Here is a 20,091-nt window from a genome sequence, read left to right on the forward strand (position 1 = left end):
TTTAAGAGTTTGGTCATAGTCAGTCCCTTTCCCAAGTCATCCAATATTTAACTCCATTGTCCCCTACCCACCCAACTTTGTATCTCTTTTTTCCTCTGGCGCCAATTTATATTGCCTATATATTACTGGATGTGTGGCCTTCCTCTGAGGTGTAATTGAACCATTCTCCCAGCCAGTATTATAGACGCATATCCTCAGTTGAGGTTCTTCTTCCTTATAACTAGCTTGTGTCAAGTTGGGAGAAAACCAATGAGAAGAAAGGGCTTCAATCTGTCATGGCAGAGAGCATAATGTAAGTTTTAGTCCAAGGCAGTGGGAGCCTGTGGCAGAGGCTGTTCACATCACAAGAGACCAGGAAGTAGAAAGCAAGAGAGGCCTAATGAATGGTCTGCCCCAAGTGCTCTGCTTCTGCCAATTGTGCCCCACCTCTTAGAGGTTCCACAGCACCCCAAATAGCACCACCAACTGGGGAACAAATGTTGGAAAGAGGGGCCTGAGAAGACCACTTCAGACCCAAATTATAGTACAGAATTTCAAATTCACTCATAGGCTGACCCAGCTTGGATGACTCTCCCAAACTTCATAGACAGTCCCCAGGTCCTGCTTGGCTTCTCCTCTTGCGTTCAGACACTTGAGATCCCTCAAACGCAACAGCTCCCAGTCTGAACTCATCAGATCTTAGACTCCGCTCCTCTCCCTATGTCTACCATCACCTTGATTGATGGCAGCATTGCTCCTAGTTTTCCAGCCTGGAGGCTTGACTCTTTCCTTTCTTTCTTTCTTTTTTTTTTCTTTCCTTTCTTTCTTGAGCCTTTATTCCAGGAAGTCTCATACCTTGACTTTCTGCATTTTGAATGCTTCAACTCTATCTTCTCTTCTTCATTTGTTTCTACTTCAATCCAAATATAGGTTGCCATCTTGTGAGAGGGTGGTTTTAGTGTTGGCTATGGGTCTGTGTGCTGCCATTCGTGTCTCCTTTGTTTCTTCTGTTTTTCCTGTAGCCTTTGTTATTCTCTGCCCCCAGCATTCTATGCCCCAGGGATCTGACCCTGTCTACACTTCCTTCTTTTCCTCTTACTTCATTGGGCCAGCTCTGCTTCAGCCAATGCTGCATTCTCTAAGCTCCTTTTTGTCCTCAAACACTTGCATAATCTTCCTCATGCCTAGATCACTCCATGTTTACCATCTCTGCCAAGAAGCCTTTCCTAACACCACATTTTTTCTGGCCCTCTGTTCTGTCCCCATCCCTCTCTATCTGCCCACTGAGTCTGTAGGCGCTTTGTGATCAGGGCTTTTGATCTTCACCAAGGAAGCATTCATTTAATAAACAAATGGACAAAGCAACTGTATATTCTAGGTCTTCCCTGTTTGAGTCATGCTTTCAATGTCCGGTTGTTGATCAGCCTTAGTGGAAAGACACAAGTTTCAGGACTTTTGCACTTGCTGTTCCTGCTGTCCCCAGTAGGCTGCATCACTCCTTTACTCTTTCAGCTCTTGCTTCTCAGAGAGACTATACTCTGTCTCTCTATGTGAAACAGCACTCCTGTTACACTATTATGCACTCTTTGCCTTTTCCTTGCCTCCTCAATATCACATTTCATGGTTATCATTTCAAAGTATCTTCCTTACCAAAATGGCTCTGATTTGTTAATTTGCTATTCCCACATTACCAGAAAGGTGTTTGGCATTTCATTTGCGCCCAGCGTATCTAGCAGATACATTAAGCTGTGTAACTAGCAGATAGAAATAAGGAAAGGAAAGGAAAAGAAAGGGGCAAAGACATCATTTTGGTACTTCTCCTCTGCCCCTCACTCAGCCTTTGTCTTTAGCTCCTGCTTTTGATTCCCTTGGCCCAGAACTTCTCTTCAAGTTCTGCTGCTCCTGCATCCCAACACAGACCATTCTGCAAGGAGTCACTTCATCCAAACTGACCACAGCCTAACTGTGCATGGGAGAGTGCTGGACCAGCCTGTGGGCCATCTGCACAGCTCTTGGGTAACAGTAAGAGGCCTACACATTCTGTGTATGTCTGTGTGTGATAGCTGCTCTTAACATAAGACACACTGTCTCAGCAGCCCTTGCTGCAGACACACAAGCCTGACCTCTCCTGAGATCTAATGTGAGGCATTGGCCTCCCCAGGAAAGTTCCAGCAGGAGACCAGGGAAGCAGCTGGGCCAGGGAAAAGAGTTCTCATCAGCATTGGTGACCTTTCATCTAGAGATCTCTGGGATCTCTCAGTATCTGAGCATAGAAAGTATCTGGTTTCTATCCATACATGAAACCTCACGATAACTCTCTACCTACGGGAGGGCGTGCCTATGCTCTCTGCTACTGCTGAGGCCTGAGAAGAGATATACAGCTTTAGGATTGTCAAGTAGAAACCAGTGAACATGCGTCCTACAGAGGCACAAGACACCTGTCATTGCTTCTGCATCTCTTCTCTAAGACCTGAGAATCCCACAGCAGGGGCTGGTTCTGCCTCATCTGCCAGTGTTTCTTAGCACCTAGTATAAGCCTACAATATGTGGAGCCCTCAAAGTCTGTTTCTGGAAAATCAAAGTTGCCTCGTGAGCTCATCATGGCTGCCCCCATGGCAAAGAATCAACCACCTCCTGTTGTCTGTTTTAAACTCTCCATTTCTGGAGTCCCTGGCAGTCTTTGGAACTGTTCACTGACTATGTTCACTGTTAGATCTCCAGTATACCTCTGTAACTAGTATAGGAGCAGCTTGATAAATATCTACTGAATGAAAGGATAGATGTATATATGGACAGGTGAAATGCAGACATGTGTAGCAGAGCATTTATTGAGCCCCATCTCTTGGAGCAACTGTGAAGTCCATATAGAGAAAAGGTCTGTTTTTTTTTTTCCCATCACATGATGTTCAGCACAACAGACAGTGCCCACACCAACAGTGTACTCAGTAAAGATTTGAATCAATGATTCCAAAAGCTGATGCTTTAATCTTATGATTTTGCCACATTCTTTAAGGAGACATAGGCTTCATGTGCCCACATATCACAAATCCCATTCTGAGAAAGAGCAGCACTGAAAGATACCAACTTGTTTTTGATAGTGAGGATTAAAGGGCAAAAGACTAAGTGCAAGCTGGAGGCAGCATCAGCTCCCTCTCCTGTGGCTGAAAACCAGCCTGCATCTCCCCTCCTGGCCAGCAGGAAGAAAGCTGTGACCCACACCAGATTTCCTGTGGTCCATCACTGAAAGGTCAGGGTCAAAGAGGCTGAGAGAGACAGGGGCAGCCAGATGCTCAGGAGCCCTAAAAGGAAAACAAATATAGAGATATGTCAAATGCTGGTGTACTTTTGTGCAAAATAACATGACAGTTTGCTACAGAATAGCCGAGAAGGGTGCCATCTCTGGAGTAGGCAGTTAAAAGAAGGTTTCTACTCTGGGTAGGAAAGTAGATAAAGGCGCCATTCCATGTGGACTGGTTTGAAGAGGGCAGTAGTGTCTCCCAGAGGATGTGGTGTGCACTCTCATCTAGTGTCTAACACATTTAACCATCCTAGAGACCCCAGAGGCTAGTCACAAAGGATGAGCCTTTGTCATAGAAGCAATGTGACTTTCCAGCTCTGAGCTCGGTGGTACAGAACTTACGACAAACACCAGGTTGCTGTAGCAGCCCTCTCAGACCCAGGTTTCATAAGCCAAGAAAGACAATGCCTATGTGGATTCAGTTTTCATCTGAAGTGTCAAATAAGGCAGAAGGCAGAAGAAAAAGGCCAAAAATGTCACCAGTTCTTGGTTTTTTGTGGTCTGAGGCTTGAGGAAGGCAAAAGAGAAAAGAGAAAAGGGAGGTTGTAGGTCTGATGTGCTCAATGCACTATTAAGCTTGGTTCTTGGCAAACAGTGGCCCTCAACAAATATTTGCTAGCTGTGAAGCAGCCCCAGCAGGTGTTAGAGATGAGCCTCAGCTTCAGGAAGTGCCAAGAAAAGGGCAGGGGGACTTTACCTGTCCTTAGGGAACAGATTTTAATAAATATATGTGGGTATCTAAGCAGAAATAAACATGCATGCAACTGCAGCTGTGTGTATGTCTGTGTAAAAAGACACAAACATGTGTGATCTGTGTGTATGTGCATATATGAGCATCGTGATATGTATACAATCATGAATGCGTATGGTCTGTGCATAGATATGCGTATGTACAGTCTTGTGAGGATATGAGTGTGTATGGTCTGTGTGTTCAGGTGTGAATGTGTGTGATCCATATGCAGGTGTGAGTATATGTGGTTGTATGTCCATGAATGTGTGTGCAGATGTGAGTGTGTGTGATCTGTGTGCATATGAGTATCAATGGTTTGTGTGCTGATATGAGGGTGTGTTGTTTGTGTGTGCATATATGAATATGTGTGAGCCGACAGGAGTTGTGTGATCTGTGTGTATGCAAATATATGTATAAGATGCATACAGATATAAATGTGTGCAATATCTGTTCACAGATATGAGAGTTTGTGCAAACATACCTAGATACTGCATTCTCTTGGTCTGTTGGGTTATGCCTCTGTTCTACACACTACGGTGAGACAGCACGAGTGTGAGCATGCATACGGACCAACGTCCAGACATTTTCAAGTCAAATCACCCATTAGCAGCTCAGGCTCTGAAGGCTTTCTATGCCCTCCAGCCCACTCTGATCCCCAGATAGAAACCACAGAGGCATTGTCATGAAGCAGGTAACTGTAGAGAAAAGACCTAAACTTACTCAAGTTTCTGGAAGCAGCCTTGGACTCTGAGGCCTGGACACCTTTGGGAGAAACAGAAGATCCATGAGAAGTGAAGCATGGGGATTGCAAGGAGGCTGAGACCAATTCCCTCCACTTGCACAGTCAGTGTCACTTTCTGAAACCCAAATCCAACCATACCACTCTCCTACACTGGAGTTTTCCAGACTCACGTACCTTGTGCTTCCAGAAGAAAGCCTGTCAAAATCTACAGAGCCCCACAGTGGCTACATCTACATTAGCTTATCAGACGTCACTGGCCTAGCTTCCCTCAGTTCTCCTAACAAGCCTGCTTATCCTTAGTCTTCCCCCATCACCAACACTGGGTCTGGTTTTGTCAGAACAACTCCAGATTCGGTGTACACTTTCTTCCCGCACTAAGTCAACTGCAATTCTACACATCAAAATCATGCTGTTTCCCCAACTCATGCATCCAAGTGGCTCTGCTCTCCTTATCACAAGACATTAAACCACAGTAAGCACCAAAGCATGTGTCTGCAATGGGTAAATTGTCGGGGGGGGGGGGGGGGGGGGATGGTCTAATGTATTTTTATGTTAATTACTGTTTGTTGTCTCTGTGATCCACCTTTTGAATAACAAAAAGCCATCCCACCTGGGCAGGGCAGTAGAGACAGGTGGGGTTTAGAGAGAGAGAAATAATGTTGGGAAGAAGAAGAGAAACCACCACAAGGAAGGAGAGAAACCTAAAAAAGAGAGAAAGGCTGCCATGGGTTAGATGGAGGAGAAATTCATGGCTGGCGTATATGAAAAATTCAGCCCAGATAAAAAACATTAGCAAGTACTTGGGATTATAGATGGGCAGTAGCTTGATAAAAGTTATTGGAAACAGATGACATGGGATTGAGACAAGGATCCTATGCCTGTTCCAATATGGGAAGTAGTTTAGAAAATTAATGTCTGCCCTGCCCCAGGTTAACTAAAGCTATTTTAAAATATAACAAGTGTCTGTGTCTTAATTGATTGCTAGCTGGTAGTAATAATAATAATAACAATACAGATCATTTAAAAACAAATAAGTTGTGCCCAACGTGGGGCATGCATCCACACTCTTAAAAATCATATTTTGTCATAGTCTAAAAAGAGTTGATAGCTCCAAGAGAGCATCCATGAGCCAAAAAAAAAAAAAAAAGGCCAGTTAAAGAAACAAAAGTAAGAGGCTGACAGTCTTCTAAACTGGCCTAAAAAATAGAGTTAAATGCCTAAAAATAATAATAAAATAAAAACTACTATTGTCCCTTTCCAAAACGCCATGACAAAAGGCTCCTAGATCATTTTTGGCTTTGTTTTGGTGTTTATAAATTTGTTTACAATGGGCTTAGTCATAGTCACACTTCGCCTTACCCTCTCTAAAAATGTTAAAGAGAGAGAGAGAGAGAGAGAGAGAGAGAGAGGAAGTTGGTGGGGGGTGGGGGGGGGGGGGATGTGAGACTAAGTTACTAATAACCAAAAAGGAAAAAAAAAAAAAATCTGGACTTTTCTCCATAGAGTTTAAATTCCAAGGAATGGTGGACAGGATTTCACTAACTAAAGCCTAATTTGACACAAATGACCCAAGGCTTAGACTTTTCTGGTTTGGTTGATTGATTTATGTTTGATATTTCTAAAGATTTTGACTAAATTGAGATAAAATAATTAAATAGGGAAATGGCACCAGCCCTTAATCCCAACACAATAGAGACAAAAACCAGGCAGACTCCTGAGTTCCAACCTGGCCTCCACAGGCTTGACCCCCTGCAGATAAGATAAATTACTTACAAGAAACTGCTTAAGATCTAAACTAACAAATTTTTGGATACATTCCTTTTTCTTAATAATAAAGTATATGTGCTTACTGATCTAAAAAATGAATCCACATCAACCTGAGGTTTATGTAAAATAAAATAAAAAAATGATTAAAATGCTTTTTTAAAAGGCCAGCTAATCTCCTCAAAAGTAAAACATCCATGAAAAATATGGGTAATGTTGGTAAGGTAAAGACCAAAGTTAAACAGAGAGATAGACATGAAGCTACATAGCTCCCATGTAGAAAAGGGGTGAGACAAAAAACACCCACAACAAAAATAAAAAATCAGGTACAAGATATCTATGGCCTAAGAAATATATTTTGCTGGTCAAGAGAAAGACCAAGGTTAAAAAAAAACATAGAAACTGGCTATGTAGGTACAAAATACAGACAACATACATAGACCCTAAAATAAAATAAAAATCTATCTGATGTCTATTTAAAACTTAATGCCTTTTTCTTCTGCTCAGAACAACCGGCTTGTTTCTAAAACAAAAGACATTTTCTCCAAAAACAGGATGTGGCCTAATTTACATATCAAGCCCCATAAAGCCTAAAAAATGACATTTAAAACTATACAATCTTGTTTTAATTCCAATGTGATGATAATTGTATGTTCATTGTTAATGGTGATGTTATATTTTGTCTTCAAAATAGGTCAAATTAAAACAGACCTAAATTAAAAAAAAAAGACTACTAACTTAAAAGGGTCTATGTTTACATAAATTCAAACTACAAATCAGTTAACTTATATTATTCCACTACACGAAAAAAACTCTAAGACTAACTGAGACATGTGCATCCCGCACACCTAATACATTCATAAATTTAAGATTATATAACGCTTGTAAAAAATTATATGTTTTCAAAATTAAAAAACCAAACACTGTTCTTCCAACATACTAAGATGCTTACATCCTACATCCTTCATGGTCCGTCCCCAAGCGTTTCGGTTGTGGTTCCTCATCAGAAAGGACAGCTTCAAAGAAGTTTCCTGATCCAAATTGGTCCAACATTTCAGACTGTCCCACACAAGACTAATATTAAACCTAATATTTCTGAACATTTAGAGACTAAACCACAAATACTATTCCCATCTTGTTTAACCATGTTTTTTATTTGGGGCCCCCTACAGGTATTCTCTGCCCCAAATCAACTTTAAAAAACTTTTTTTTAAAAACCCACCCATTTCCCTTAAGGGGGTTGGGTGGTTTTTGGTTACTTTCTTAGACTATAGATATATATTGTCATTAAAAGATATAAAGATAGAGGTTGTAAAAAAAAAAAAAAAGAAAGGAGAGTATAGATATATGTAGGGATGATAGGACAAAAAGTAGATTATTGAATCTACTCCTCAACTTAGGTCCTTAATTGTTACTCACAAATAAGGTTAATTTTAATTCCTTGATAGTGAATTTTGTATATTGATACAAAATAAGTCTAAGTAAGGCAGCAGTTCTAACCCCAGAGAATCTACTGCTCCTCACTCTTATGTTCCGGGTAAGACCCAAGAAGGCAGCCACATCGCCCCTTCCCCATTCAGAGTCATGACAGAAGAGTATATCTCTCACCTTGTCGTGTGATGGGACCCAAGTTCAGGACATGAGTCTGATCTATAAAGTTCGCACTTCGAAATCTAGTACCAGAGCAGGTCTGCAGGGGAAGAGTGACACAGAAAATCACTAGTGTGTGGAAAGCAAGGCAGAACATGCTCCTTGCATGGGAAGTAGGCAGCCACGTCAGAAGATCATCCTCCTGCCTCATACAGGAAATAGGAACTCACATCCCACCTCAACCCCTAATTGTGATTGTGGAAACTTCACTTAAGTTCTCTGAGATTTTCTAAATGGAAAGTGAGCTAGTACCTCCCTTGCTGATTTCTGTGATGCCTGAGTACATTAAAACACCTGAGTTGAACATGATGCTGAAGGCTTACCTCCTGTTATTGGGAGATAAGCTTGCATCTTGCAAATAAAGCCAATTTATCAGACAACTTCCCTGAGATCACTGCCACCACTTCCTAACTGCCAGGTAGACCAGGCGTCCTGACCAGCCCTTCCCACTCTGTCATGCAGTTCTGTGCCCCTATAGATAGATAAATACCAGATATTTATCTATAGATAAATAAATACCACAAATACATGTCTTCTTTAAGCCTGTGACCAAATGATAGAAATGAGCATTGGAGCAAGCTGCTATGGTGTGTTCATGACTCACAGGCTTGCACTGTTCATTCACAGCATCACACAGGTACACCTCGCAGTGCAGGTAGACAAGGTCGTAATTTCCTGCAAACCGGAACATCTGAACAGAAAATCGTCCCTGAGGGGACTCGCCATTCTCCATCACCTGAATGGTTGTATCCTCTGTCTGTGGACATCTGAATGGGGAACATTAAGACATATGATGGGGTTGGTCAAGCAAGGTGTTGGAGCTCCACTTCCAGGCCTTAACTATCACATCACCACCTGTTAGCTGTGTGGTTTTGGCCAGACAATTAAACCTCTCTGTGTCTCAATTTCTTCATAGCATGCAGGAGTAATAATTACAGCCTATGTCAAAAGATAATTGTGAGGATTAACAGTTATATTTTTCAAAGTGCTTACAACAGAGTCTGGTACACAGTAGGAACCACCTGTGTCTAGGGCTAAAGAAGAATAATAAAAGTCTTCAACCACAGAGTTGGAACAAACCAGAAGTCAGACATTTCTCACTGCCAAGGAAAAATATTGAAGAATCATTAGCTGTTTTATGCTGTTGAATATGTGCCTGTTATAATAGCAGAAACCAGGGAGTCCTGCCAGCCACTGAGCCAACAGAAATACGTGTACCCATTTGCGATGGCATCCAAATACAGCTGCCAAGAGAAATAATTCAGGATGCATAAGCTTATATGTGTGCTGGGCATTCCGGGCATTGAAGCAGGTAACCCTATTTCATTTCACATTTGCTCAAAGATAATTTTAAAACTGAGACAGGATCATTCAGAGTGGCATTCACTTTCTGCTAGATATCCACTATAAGGCAGATCCAATCCTAGCACCCAAAACTCTATTTGACAAAAAGAAAAGGAGGAGGAAGAAGACAAAGAAGGAAGGAAGGAAGGAGGAGGAGGAAGGAAAAAGGGAGGAGAGAGGAGAAGGAGGAAGAGGAGGTGTAAGAAGACTTGAAATTAAGCAGTAACCCATTCCAAATGGAAATCCATATTCAACATTGCCCATCACAGCCCCAAGCAGATATCCTAGTGTCCCCTCTGGTCACCCTCAGCACCCTCAGTGTCCTCAACTTGCCTCCTATCTTGTGATGTAGTAACACTTTCCCATGACTCATAATGCTCAGGCCAGCTTCCTCATACACACACAGAGAGACTCAAATACACACCACATTTCTCCCTACTTTCTCCAGAACATATATGTCCCAATTTTATACTCAGGAAACATGACTGTAGGGGTTCCTGCAGAGCACTGTTCTCTATCTCCATGTGGCATATGAGAACATGAACATCCAAGAGCATGAACCGGCTTGCACCTCAGAGCAAGGAAATGGAGAAGCCAAGGATGGCATTCATATCATTCTAATGCCCTGTCAAGATCATGTCAGCGTAGTCCAAATCCCAGCCTCTTCGCTGTATTTAGATACCACCTTTCCAAATGCTTGCCTGTGTGTCCCAACATCTTTGTTTTTGTTTAATCTTTTTTCTTTCTTATGATACATTTGTGCAGACATTTAGAGCATGACAATCACTTTGTATCCTCTCTCATGTAAACAAAAGAAATCTTACACATGGGAGACATGAGAGCCATCAGACATTACTTGGTCACTGTTAATTCTAGAACAGACTTCTATTTTATTGCAAAGGGATATTCTAAATAAAGGATGAAAACTGGGTGAGAACTCAACTGAACATCCATCTTGTAAGTAGGCTGACTCTAAAGACCACCCTGAGGAAAGGTCAGGTTAAGGCCGTTCAGGAGTGCCTTTCCTGCCTGCACCATGGACACAAAAGCCTCTACCTCCCCGACTTCATTCACCCAAGAGGCTTTTTATCGCTAACACTCTGCTTATTTCACTTTCATGTAACTGTCTGTTTTGCCTTCAGAATTTACACTGTATGAGGGTAGAGGGCTTCACCTCCTCTCCTCACCACAGTATCCACAAAGCCTCTGTTTAAGAAAAGCCTCTTAAGGAAGAGACAGCACACCTGTGCCTCACAGTTCCCACTGCTCCTTAGCTGGCCATGCCCACTCCTGCTCTCCCAGCCTTTTCCTCCCTACTGGCTACTCTGAGCCTGCCTTTCCATCGGATTTCTTACATTTTCTCATTCAGGAATAGCCACTTGGACCTTTAGTGAACATATGCAGACCTCTTCAAATATAATGTTTTATTGAATAAAATAAGGTATTTCTTTTTTTTTATGTATACAGTGCTCTGTCTGCATGTACACCTGCATGCCAGAAGAGAGCATCAGATCTCATTATAGATGGTTATGAGCCAACATGTGGTTGCTGGGAATTGAACTCAGGACCTCTGGAAGAAGAGAGTGCTCTTAACCACCGAGCCATCTCTCCAGTCCTAAAATAAGGTATTTCAAGAACACAGAGAAAACCAGTTAAATCACAGCACATGTCTTAAAATGTTAAAAAAAAATTTGATTTCTGCTTTTCATACTTGCAAAACTATATTTGACAATGCATTACATAATAAGATCCTAATGAAATAGTACCAAAACCTAATAGATAGCATAGGTAGATCCTTGCATTCTCAAACCCTTCCAGGACTTTTTGTCTGTATCCCAGGTGGGTCAGAATGCTACATTGAAGGTACAGAGTCATGAAGATGTATTTCCCCCATTAATTCTAAAGGCATATCCCAAAATCCCACCCATGAACCCTCAAACAGGACTCAGTGCTTTACCTGTCCTGGATAATGAAGTATTTCACAGGGTCTGTGGAGTTGCTACTGGGCGTGGCATAGCAGTTGGTCATTAGCAGTACAAACCGGGACAAATCACCTCCATCCAGCATGGTGCCCACGTATAGAAAAGCTTCAGTGGACAGCATCACAGAGGGGCCTTGGTAGGGCTGCATGTAGGTAGAGCTCTGAAACAGTGCCATCCGCACAGTAAACATGCCTGTCCCACCCAAGCTGATGTTCAGGGCACTACAGAGGAAGAAGAGCTGGTAAGAGGACCAGGTTGAGAACTCTCACAAATTGCTACCCATTCTGGTCAGCATTCTTGGGCAATTCCTTGCAGTTATCTGACACTTTCATTCAGTAGCAAGATTGGACCCCTCACCACTGCTTGCAAACTACAGTGAACACACAGGGGCAAGGTATGTTTGAGAAGAAGGATGCTCTGCCTTGGCAGATCTGAGGTGGTACTCAGGGTTCTACATCTCTAACAAGCTCCGGATGCTGCTGATGTTACGGATCCATAGACCATATCTTGAGTCACATGTTCTATGCACTGCTGGTGCCCCTTGCTACCGTCCTTTTAAAAAGCACAAACTCTTGAGGGACCTGCCTGGACTTCTTGAATCTCAACCTTCAACAGGCAAAAAGAGATGAGAAGTCAGGAGCCCTGCAGACGTGAGTTCTGAGAATCCATTGTAATGTTCCTTTTAATACCTACATCAGATTGGGTCTTGTAAAGGGCATGGGTTTTCATCTAAACACTCACATTCATGAGAATTTCACTGCATAATCTCTCAAAGGATGTGGAGAGGATGGGGTCATACAAAATACAGCATAGGAGAAATGCTTAGTAATATAGAGGTCCACTTCACAACAGTGAACAGGCTGAGGCTTCCTCAAGTCCCAGAGAGGTTTGCATTCTGGCAGGTTGAAGGCAGACCTAGGACACAGCCACATTATGCCAGGTCACTGACTAGCCTAGTAGTACTCCTTCCATTAGCACAGAATAAACAAGTCAGACACATAGCCCAGTACTCTTCTCTGAGTCTGTGTCTTCTAGGGCAGTGGTTCTCAATCTGTGGATTGTGACCCCTTAGGCAAACCTCTGTCTCCGAAAATATTTACATTATTATTGATAACAGTATCAAAATTACAGTTATGAAGTAGCAATTAAATAATTTTATGGTCGGTGGTATCACCACAACATGAGGGACTGTATTAAAGGGAAAGGCTGCTTTAGGCCTGCTGTAAGACTCTGATGAGATGTTTCATATAAAGCATTTAACATGAGGTCCAGCATACAGCAACTGTCGTTTTTCCCATCATGAGCATTAGTGGGCTATGACTCATCATACTCAAAGACTTTCTATTTTATTTAGCAAAAGGATTCAACTTTTTTCACAGAAATGGATGGAGCTTTCCTGATTCATCTCTCCAGCTTCCTTTCCACAGCAAAAAAAAAAAAAAAAAAAAAAAAAAAAAAAGACACCTATGAAGAACATGGTTTGTAATAGCCTCTTTAATCAGATATCTTCAATTCAGAGAAGAATAGAAACTGAGATCTAAATGTGAGCTATGATCACCTGGAGTCCCCTTCAGAAGCAGGGTCACCCAATCCTTCTGAAAAGACAGAGGCTAGTATTTTACTCACCTTTGCAGAACACATCATTGTCCTGAGAAAGGCAGTGAAAGTATTGTAAAAGGCCCCTTGGCAGCTGGCAACAACAGTTAGAGGGTGGATATGGGTTCCTCGCAGCTATTCAGTTAATATATGGCAGGGCCTGTTTTGGGACCTGAGTTCTATTCCTTACTAGGTGTCCCCTCTAAGCAATCCTGCCTCTCAGACTCCAAAGCCAGTGCCCATTTGGCAAGGCAGCTGAAGATCTCATGACTGAGAGGCTGAGGGGCTGAGGGGCTGAGAAGGTAAGAAGCTGAGGGGTGAGGGGCTGAGGGCATGAGGAGTTGAGGAGCTGAGGGGGTAAAGGGGGCTGAGGGGCTGAAGTGGTGAAGGGAGGCTGAGGGACTAAGGGGCTGAGGGGTGAGGGGTGAGGGGCTGAAGTGGTGAAGGGAGGCTGAGGGATTGAGGGGCTGAAGGGCTGAGGGGCTAAGGGGGTAAGGGGATGAGAGACTGAGAGGTTGAGGAGCCAGGGAGGCTGAGGGGATGAGGGGGTGAGGGATTGTTGCATGGAGCCCCTAGGAGCACTGTAGCCCCTTGATGGCCGCACCTGACCATGGGCTGTAGGGAGGTCTTTAGGCTGACTTTCATGTCTAGTGGGTAAGAGCACTCAAAGTTGATTCTGATGTTGACGTCACGGATGATGCTGTCTTTTGCCAGGTAGAGGGTGTTGCTGTAGGTGGCATGAGTTTCATTCCTCTGTGTTGGCAGAAGGGGAGTAAGAGAAAGGCTCATGAGACAAATCCTGGACAGGGTTTTACAGCCAATTGAGTTTGTGGACACCTGAAAGCTGCCCTCCCAGTCTGGGTGCCACAACAGCAGTGACTGTAGGAGCAGATGTCATGTTCCAGACCCTAAGCTACATTCTCCGCCTGCATCACTCCATTGATGACTCCAGTGGCCTAAAGTGATCGGGCTGCTGAATCCCTGCATTATGGATGAAGGGGTGGAGGCTCAGGATGCGCTAAGAAATGAATATGTCCCTTCAGAGCATGGGCTCTACAATGCCTAGGCTAGTTTCAAAACTGCCAGTTTTCCCTTCAGAACTGAAAGCCATAGGCAGGCTATCGCTAATTTCATTTCCCACTATCCATGACAAATGACAACTTCTTCCTTTCCTCCTTTCCTCCTTTCCTTTTGCTCATTCCCATTTTCTTTCCAGGGATGAAGGAAGCAGGAGGAAGCTAGGTGCCAGCCACACAAACTTTTATGAGCTAATCTCTGCAGATGTCTCTGGGAATAAGGCTCTTCTCGGCATCCCGGCACACATACGGGCTTGCCTCTGGTCCCAGTGTTGGCCTCAGTGGCTGGAGGCCATCACTGCCAGCTTAGCACTACCTTCTCCATTTGTAAAATGGGGAGCCATCCTTACAGAGCAAGCTAACATCCGGCACACGGCTTAATTTAATCTTCTCAACACCTTACAGAGAAATGACAATCCTTTCGTGTTGAAGTTATCCAGTCAGGTCAAACAACTCAGCCAAAACTCATACAATGGGTGGGCTTGGGACTTAAATAGGCACCAAGCACTACAAAATGACTGTCACCACTGGCAAGGACTTACCCTCAACACTGTCCCACAGGGACCATCCCGGGCAGGGGTCACCACCGACATCCAGTCTCGTTCACCCCTCTCGCTGAAGCCTGAGCACTGGTTGTCACTCAGGAACATGAAGATCTTCAGAAAGCCCAGATTCTTCAGCTGGCACTTGCTGAGGGACATCTTGATGTCATTGACCCCACACTCCAGCCTGTGCTCCAGGAGGGAGACATCTGAAATGGCCACGAACAACATGATTAGGAGCCTGCGCCTCTGGGGCCAGGCATGCCTCCAGGTATCCAACATGTTTGCTTGAGCTGGCCACCAGATTGTGGCACTTAATATGCCTTGGAATAATTACTGTCCCCTCTCAGACAAAACTGAGTTATGAGCATCTGTGGGTGGGTGCAACTGCCACCCATCCAGCTCCATGTTCCCCTAAGAGTAGATTATATACAAAATTTAGGGTAGTTTGAGGGTCTTTCACAGGCCCATCATTAAACAACATCAAATTCAGATAAAAGGAGAAAAGAGAAATAAGAAAAAGTTAACTGTCTTCTTTTTAGTACCCTTGCTACACGCAAGTGCCAGTCCCCTAGTGGCAGTAACTCTGATACTATATACTGGTTAATTTCTGTCTTAAACAAAGAGCAGGCTCAGAGTTTGGAGTAGGAAACAATGAATAGCTAGAATTCTTTGCTATTAGTCAGTTTTGGGGGACTAGTGGCTAAAGATGTTTGCTGCCAAGCCTTACTACCTCAGTTCAGTCCCCAGGACTTATATGGTAGAAAGCCAGAACCAGCTTCCACAAGTTGTTCTCTGATCTCCACTTGTGTGCCACAACACTTGAGTCCCTCATCACATGTATAACACACACACACACACACTCAATGCACACAAATGAGCCTAAGATTTTTTAAGTATTTTTAAAAACTTTTTCACTTTTAGTCCTTTTAAAGTATTTTACCAAAGCACTACACAACCACAGAAGTATAATGACATCCTTTCCATTGTGTTCTTTTTTACAGATAGCTTTGTGAGGTGTTACTTATAAATGCAGTATGTCCACCCCAGCCTAAATTAACCTTAGGGGAGCAAGCACTTCCGCATTTGGAGAGGAGTGTGTTCATCATAAAACTCATCGTGCAGCTAGTACTTGGATACCAGCTGAAGCAGACCATCAAGCCCCACTCATGACCCAAGTCTGGGACAGGCAGACTGAGACATCCTCAATGACATCATGAGGAAACAGGCTCAGAGAGGACTACTTCCTTGCCCAGCATGACACACCGGCCTCAGGCCACAGAACTACTCCAGTCAGTTTCTGGTGTGGCTGGTGCCTCATAAGTTCTGGCTACCTGTTGTGCCTAATATGTTTTGGAGTCTTCCAAAAGAGGATACTGGTTAGGAAGAGGTTCCCCAGTCCCTAGCTTCTAGGAACTTTGGAGCCAACTGAGGAGGAGTCCGAAACTGCCCAGGCTATAGTGACCTTTCCTTCTCACTGACTGGATGTGTCCTCTGGGTCACAGGCCCACATCAGCACAAGCCTCAACCCTAAACGCTGATGATTTAGTTTCTCAGTTAATCTGCCCCTGGGTCTCACCTGTGATGTTGAAGTCCTGTTTACATTGGCAGCGCCATCTGCCGTTATCTGATATGCAATCCTCGTCTACCCCGCACTCTTCGCAAGTCCCCTCCACAGAGCTAGGATCTGCAATACAGCCAACATACACATACAGTCAACACCTGTGCCTCAAGACCCCTGCAGAGTAAGGATGAAGGGCGTTGCCAGGCTCACCTGTGCAATAAGCCAGATTGCACTCTGGAGGCTCCGTCAGGTTGTAAACATAGTAGCCACCTGGGCAAGCCTTCACCTGGACCTGTGTGGACCACAGGCAGCAGTGGCCACTCCAGTGCGCGCAGGCCGTGCGGCTCACAATGCCCTCGCTGCTTGAAGGATGAGAGCCATTGAGCCACATGGGCGCAGCCGTGTTGCATCGCAGGACCGGCACGCAGGTCTCAGCCATGCGCACACCACCCTGGCCTGTGAACCGGTACCAGCCTTGCAGACCTGAGTCACAGGAGTATCCAGCACCATACTCTGTGCTGCGCCAGTACTCAGTCAGGGTCTCATACACGCTGCAGGGATCCTCGCACACCAATGCTCCATCCTGGCCCTGGGGCAGGCAGTCCAGTCCTGGCTCACAAGATCCCTGGGAACACTCACAGTGCCAACCATCCCCTCCGTAACCTTCAGGACACAAGCACGAGTAGTTGCCCTCTGTGTTGACACAGGTGGCCAGGGCATGACAGTCATTGAGTCCCTGCTCTGAGCACTCATCCACATCAATGCAGCCCAGCCCAGGCATCAGACGGAAGCCATCCAGACAGGAGCACTCATAGGAGCCTAGGGTGTTCACACAGCTACTGTTGGCATAGCAGTTGTGAGTCTGTAGGGTGGCGCACTCATCCATGTCTTCACATACCAGCCCATCGCCAGTGAAGCCCTTCTGGCAGGAGCATGTCGTCACCACCCCATCCACCGTACAGGTAGCATTGCTGTGGCATTCAGAACACTTTCCTGCAGACAGAAGAGCCCAGCCTCAGAACCTGGCCTCTGAACAGATGGCCGAGTGGCCGAGTGGCCGAGTGCAGACTTCCTTGCTTCTCAGGCCTTGTTACCTTGCTGACACCTTAGAAACCCAACCACCCAACTTCCCCTGAGCCTCTGTTCATGTAGTTAAACATGACCTTCCCATTATGCCCTCTTTTAAAATGACCATACTGTCATATCCAAGGGCATAATGCAACATTCCTGATACTTGTGGAAGATGCATGGCTAACTTGCCACCTCTTCCCAGCCTTTCCACAGTCAGTGCCTTCTGCACAGGTCCTTTTCTTTGCCTATCCAGCCTTCACCAAGACCTTGCCCAGTGTCCCTTCCCTCTGAACCCCCCCTCCCCAGCCCATTTGACAAGACACACACTTTGCTTTTAACAGTAAGAAGAAAAGAGCTATTGTATAGTGTCACTTACTTCATGTCTGACAAAAAAAAATGTGCACTTTTCATTCTGACGCTTATTTACTCCTTCCAGTGGCCCCTTGGCACCCAGTTTTAGTTTCTTTACAGAAAAGAACACTGAGATTTGGAAGGAGCAAGCCCCTTGGAAATTGCCAAGCACATAGCATGAGCACAAAACCCATGCTTTTATCTATGACCCCACAATTATACCTAGTGTGGCCCCAGAGTACTACACATTGGAAGGCAATGCTACCCCCACAGAATGACGTCACACTTAAAGGAGAGGTGCTGTAAGCCACCTGGGGTGGGTGTGCGTATTTCAAATCTCCTGTGTATCTGGGCATGTTTGTGACTTTACAGTGAAATGCAGGAAAGAGTCAGAAGTGTTCTAGGCCCTAGCCCCAACATCAACATCACCCACATGTTGTTATTAATCAGAGGCTCGGGCCTCTTGCTAGACCTACTGAAGCAGAATTCGCATCTTTACAAAACTTCCAAGTGAGTCCTGTGCAGTCCTCGAAAAGGGCTTAAAATAAGGATCATGCCAAGTGTGCTAAAAGATAAAGATTGTTTTTACAAAGGGAATATTGCTACACTCCCTCCCCTTACACATGTATACACACACACACACACACACACACACACACACACACACGGAAACACACACTCACTTGCTTCTGATGAGTCATTGGCTCCAGCTACAGTGAGCCAAGGGGTTACCACCATTACCACCAGCATCCAGGTCAAAGAAAGCAGCTGTGCCATCCTTTATGCTCTGCCCTCTACTGCTGGTCCTGGAAACACCTGCCAAAGCAAGGACAGGTTACATACTTGAGATTTCCCTTGTGTTTCTGATGCCTGAAATCCTGAGAACAGAGATGGTTGAGGCACATGTACGATCTACCTCCCCTCCCTACAGACAGAAGGAATACTTTGACTGGACACCCTTTATATGGATCAGAAACCAGCATTTATATAGACCAAGAGGCACAACTTATGTGAGTAAGGAAAACTGAGCGCTGCAGCTCTAGCTTTGGTGCGCTTCTGAAGCCTCTGTGGACATAGCCCTACACCCCGTTTCCCATGCCTGTCCACCCAATCGCCACACACTGCACATTTTGAAGAAGTAAGCCTTTCAGTTGGATCAAACTAGGGTGGTCTTATGCACTCCTCCCTTATTCGAGGAGGCTTTGGGTTTTCACACGCAATTCTTGATTACCTGACCTTACAATTTGTTCACACCTACTTATTCATGCAACAAACATCTACTGAGTGGCTACTATGTACCAAACAAGGAGCTTAATACCAAGAAAAAACGAATATCAGCTACATCCTCACACCATTCACGTAAAGAAGTGACAATGAGGAACTCTAGAGGTGATTAACCTCATATACATTATATGTAACTATAATGCATATTACTATTTTTAAATGGTTATTTGTGATTGTGACAGGTGAAATAATTCTAGATGGATTCAGGTGTTACCCTAAGTTTTACAGCCAAAAACTAGGATGGCATGATGGTTAGACACGGGAGCTGAGCTGAAACTCAGTCCCCATGTTACCCATCATGACACTGTGACACCAGGTGACATGTTCTAGTTTTCTCATCTATGCAATGAGAACCACGTCTTCCACCAGCCAGCATCTGGGAAGTGTCAGGCCTAGTTCTATGATGCGCCAGTGCTCAAAGAACTTTTGTGCAAGAACAAATGTTCTCAGGGCTGGGGAGATGCTCTGTCAAGAGTTCTCACTGCTCTTGTCAGGTGCCAGCACCACATCAGAAGCTCACAGCTCCTGTAACTCCAATTCTAAGAGATTATATATTTTCTGGCCTCTGGGGGCCATAATATTGCATATAAATTCATGCACAGTACATATACACAAGTATAAATAAAACTATAAATAGTTTTGAAAAGACCACGTGTTTTCCAGACCCCTGAGTCTGAGATATGATATAAAACACACACACATACACACGAGAGAGGAGAGAGCGAGAGAGAGATGAAATAAAGGTTTTACAAAACATCTCTTATGCTTACGTCATACGTTGCTTGCTGACAAGGTCTATTTAATGAAATTAAAAACTCTAATAGAAGCTATGTGACCTCACAATCCACTGTTGTGGTGCAAAAAATACTATGGCATTCATATGGTTAATTAAATGGCATATACAAAAAACCACCACATAGCAAATTTTCCTCACTGCCACAACCCCAGTACATAGCACATAGCATATGCTTCAGGGGTAGCTCTGAATGAAGAAAAATAGCTAGCCTCAAAGAGAAAAACACTGCCATATCACCAATCACAAAGCTGATAATCAGTGATGAATCAGGAGACTTATCCCCTGTGGCCAGATACTAAACTTTCTCTCCCAACTCCCTGAA

At 44.2% G+C, this 20,091-nt stretch overlaps 1 protein-coding gene across 1 annotated transcript; it reads right to left on the reverse strand.

The window, feature by feature from the left end:
* Positions 1 to 2,783: 2,783 nt before the first annotated feature.
* Positions 2,784 to 18,534, reverse strand: Umod (uromodulin). Its single transcript, XM_051145123.1, has 10 exons — positions 18,373 to 18,534; positions 16,478 to 17,260; positions 16,283 to 16,390; positions 14,704 to 14,912; positions 13,690 to 13,838; positions 11,465 to 11,710; positions 8,768 to 8,930; positions 8,122 to 8,203; positions 4,728 to 4,769; positions 2,784 to 3,278 (listed from the first exon to the last, which is right to left on the reverse strand). Exons 1-10 carry the CDS (start codon positions 18,464 to 18,466, stop codon positions 3,217 to 3,219), a joined length of 1,938 nt encoding a protein of 645 aa, XP_051001080.1. The 5' UTR covers positions 18,467 to 18,534; the 3' UTR covers positions 2,784 to 3,216.
* Between the last annotated feature and the right edge of the window lie 1,557 nt (positions 18,535 to 20,091).

The sequence above is a fragment of the Acomys russatus genome, chromosome 5 (assembly GCF_903995435.1).
Source record: "Acomys russatus chromosome 5, mAcoRus1.1, whole genome shotgun sequence".
In the NCBI taxonomy this organism is placed as follows: Eukaryota; Metazoa; Chordata; class Mammalia; order Rodentia; family Muridae; genus Acomys; species Acomys russatus.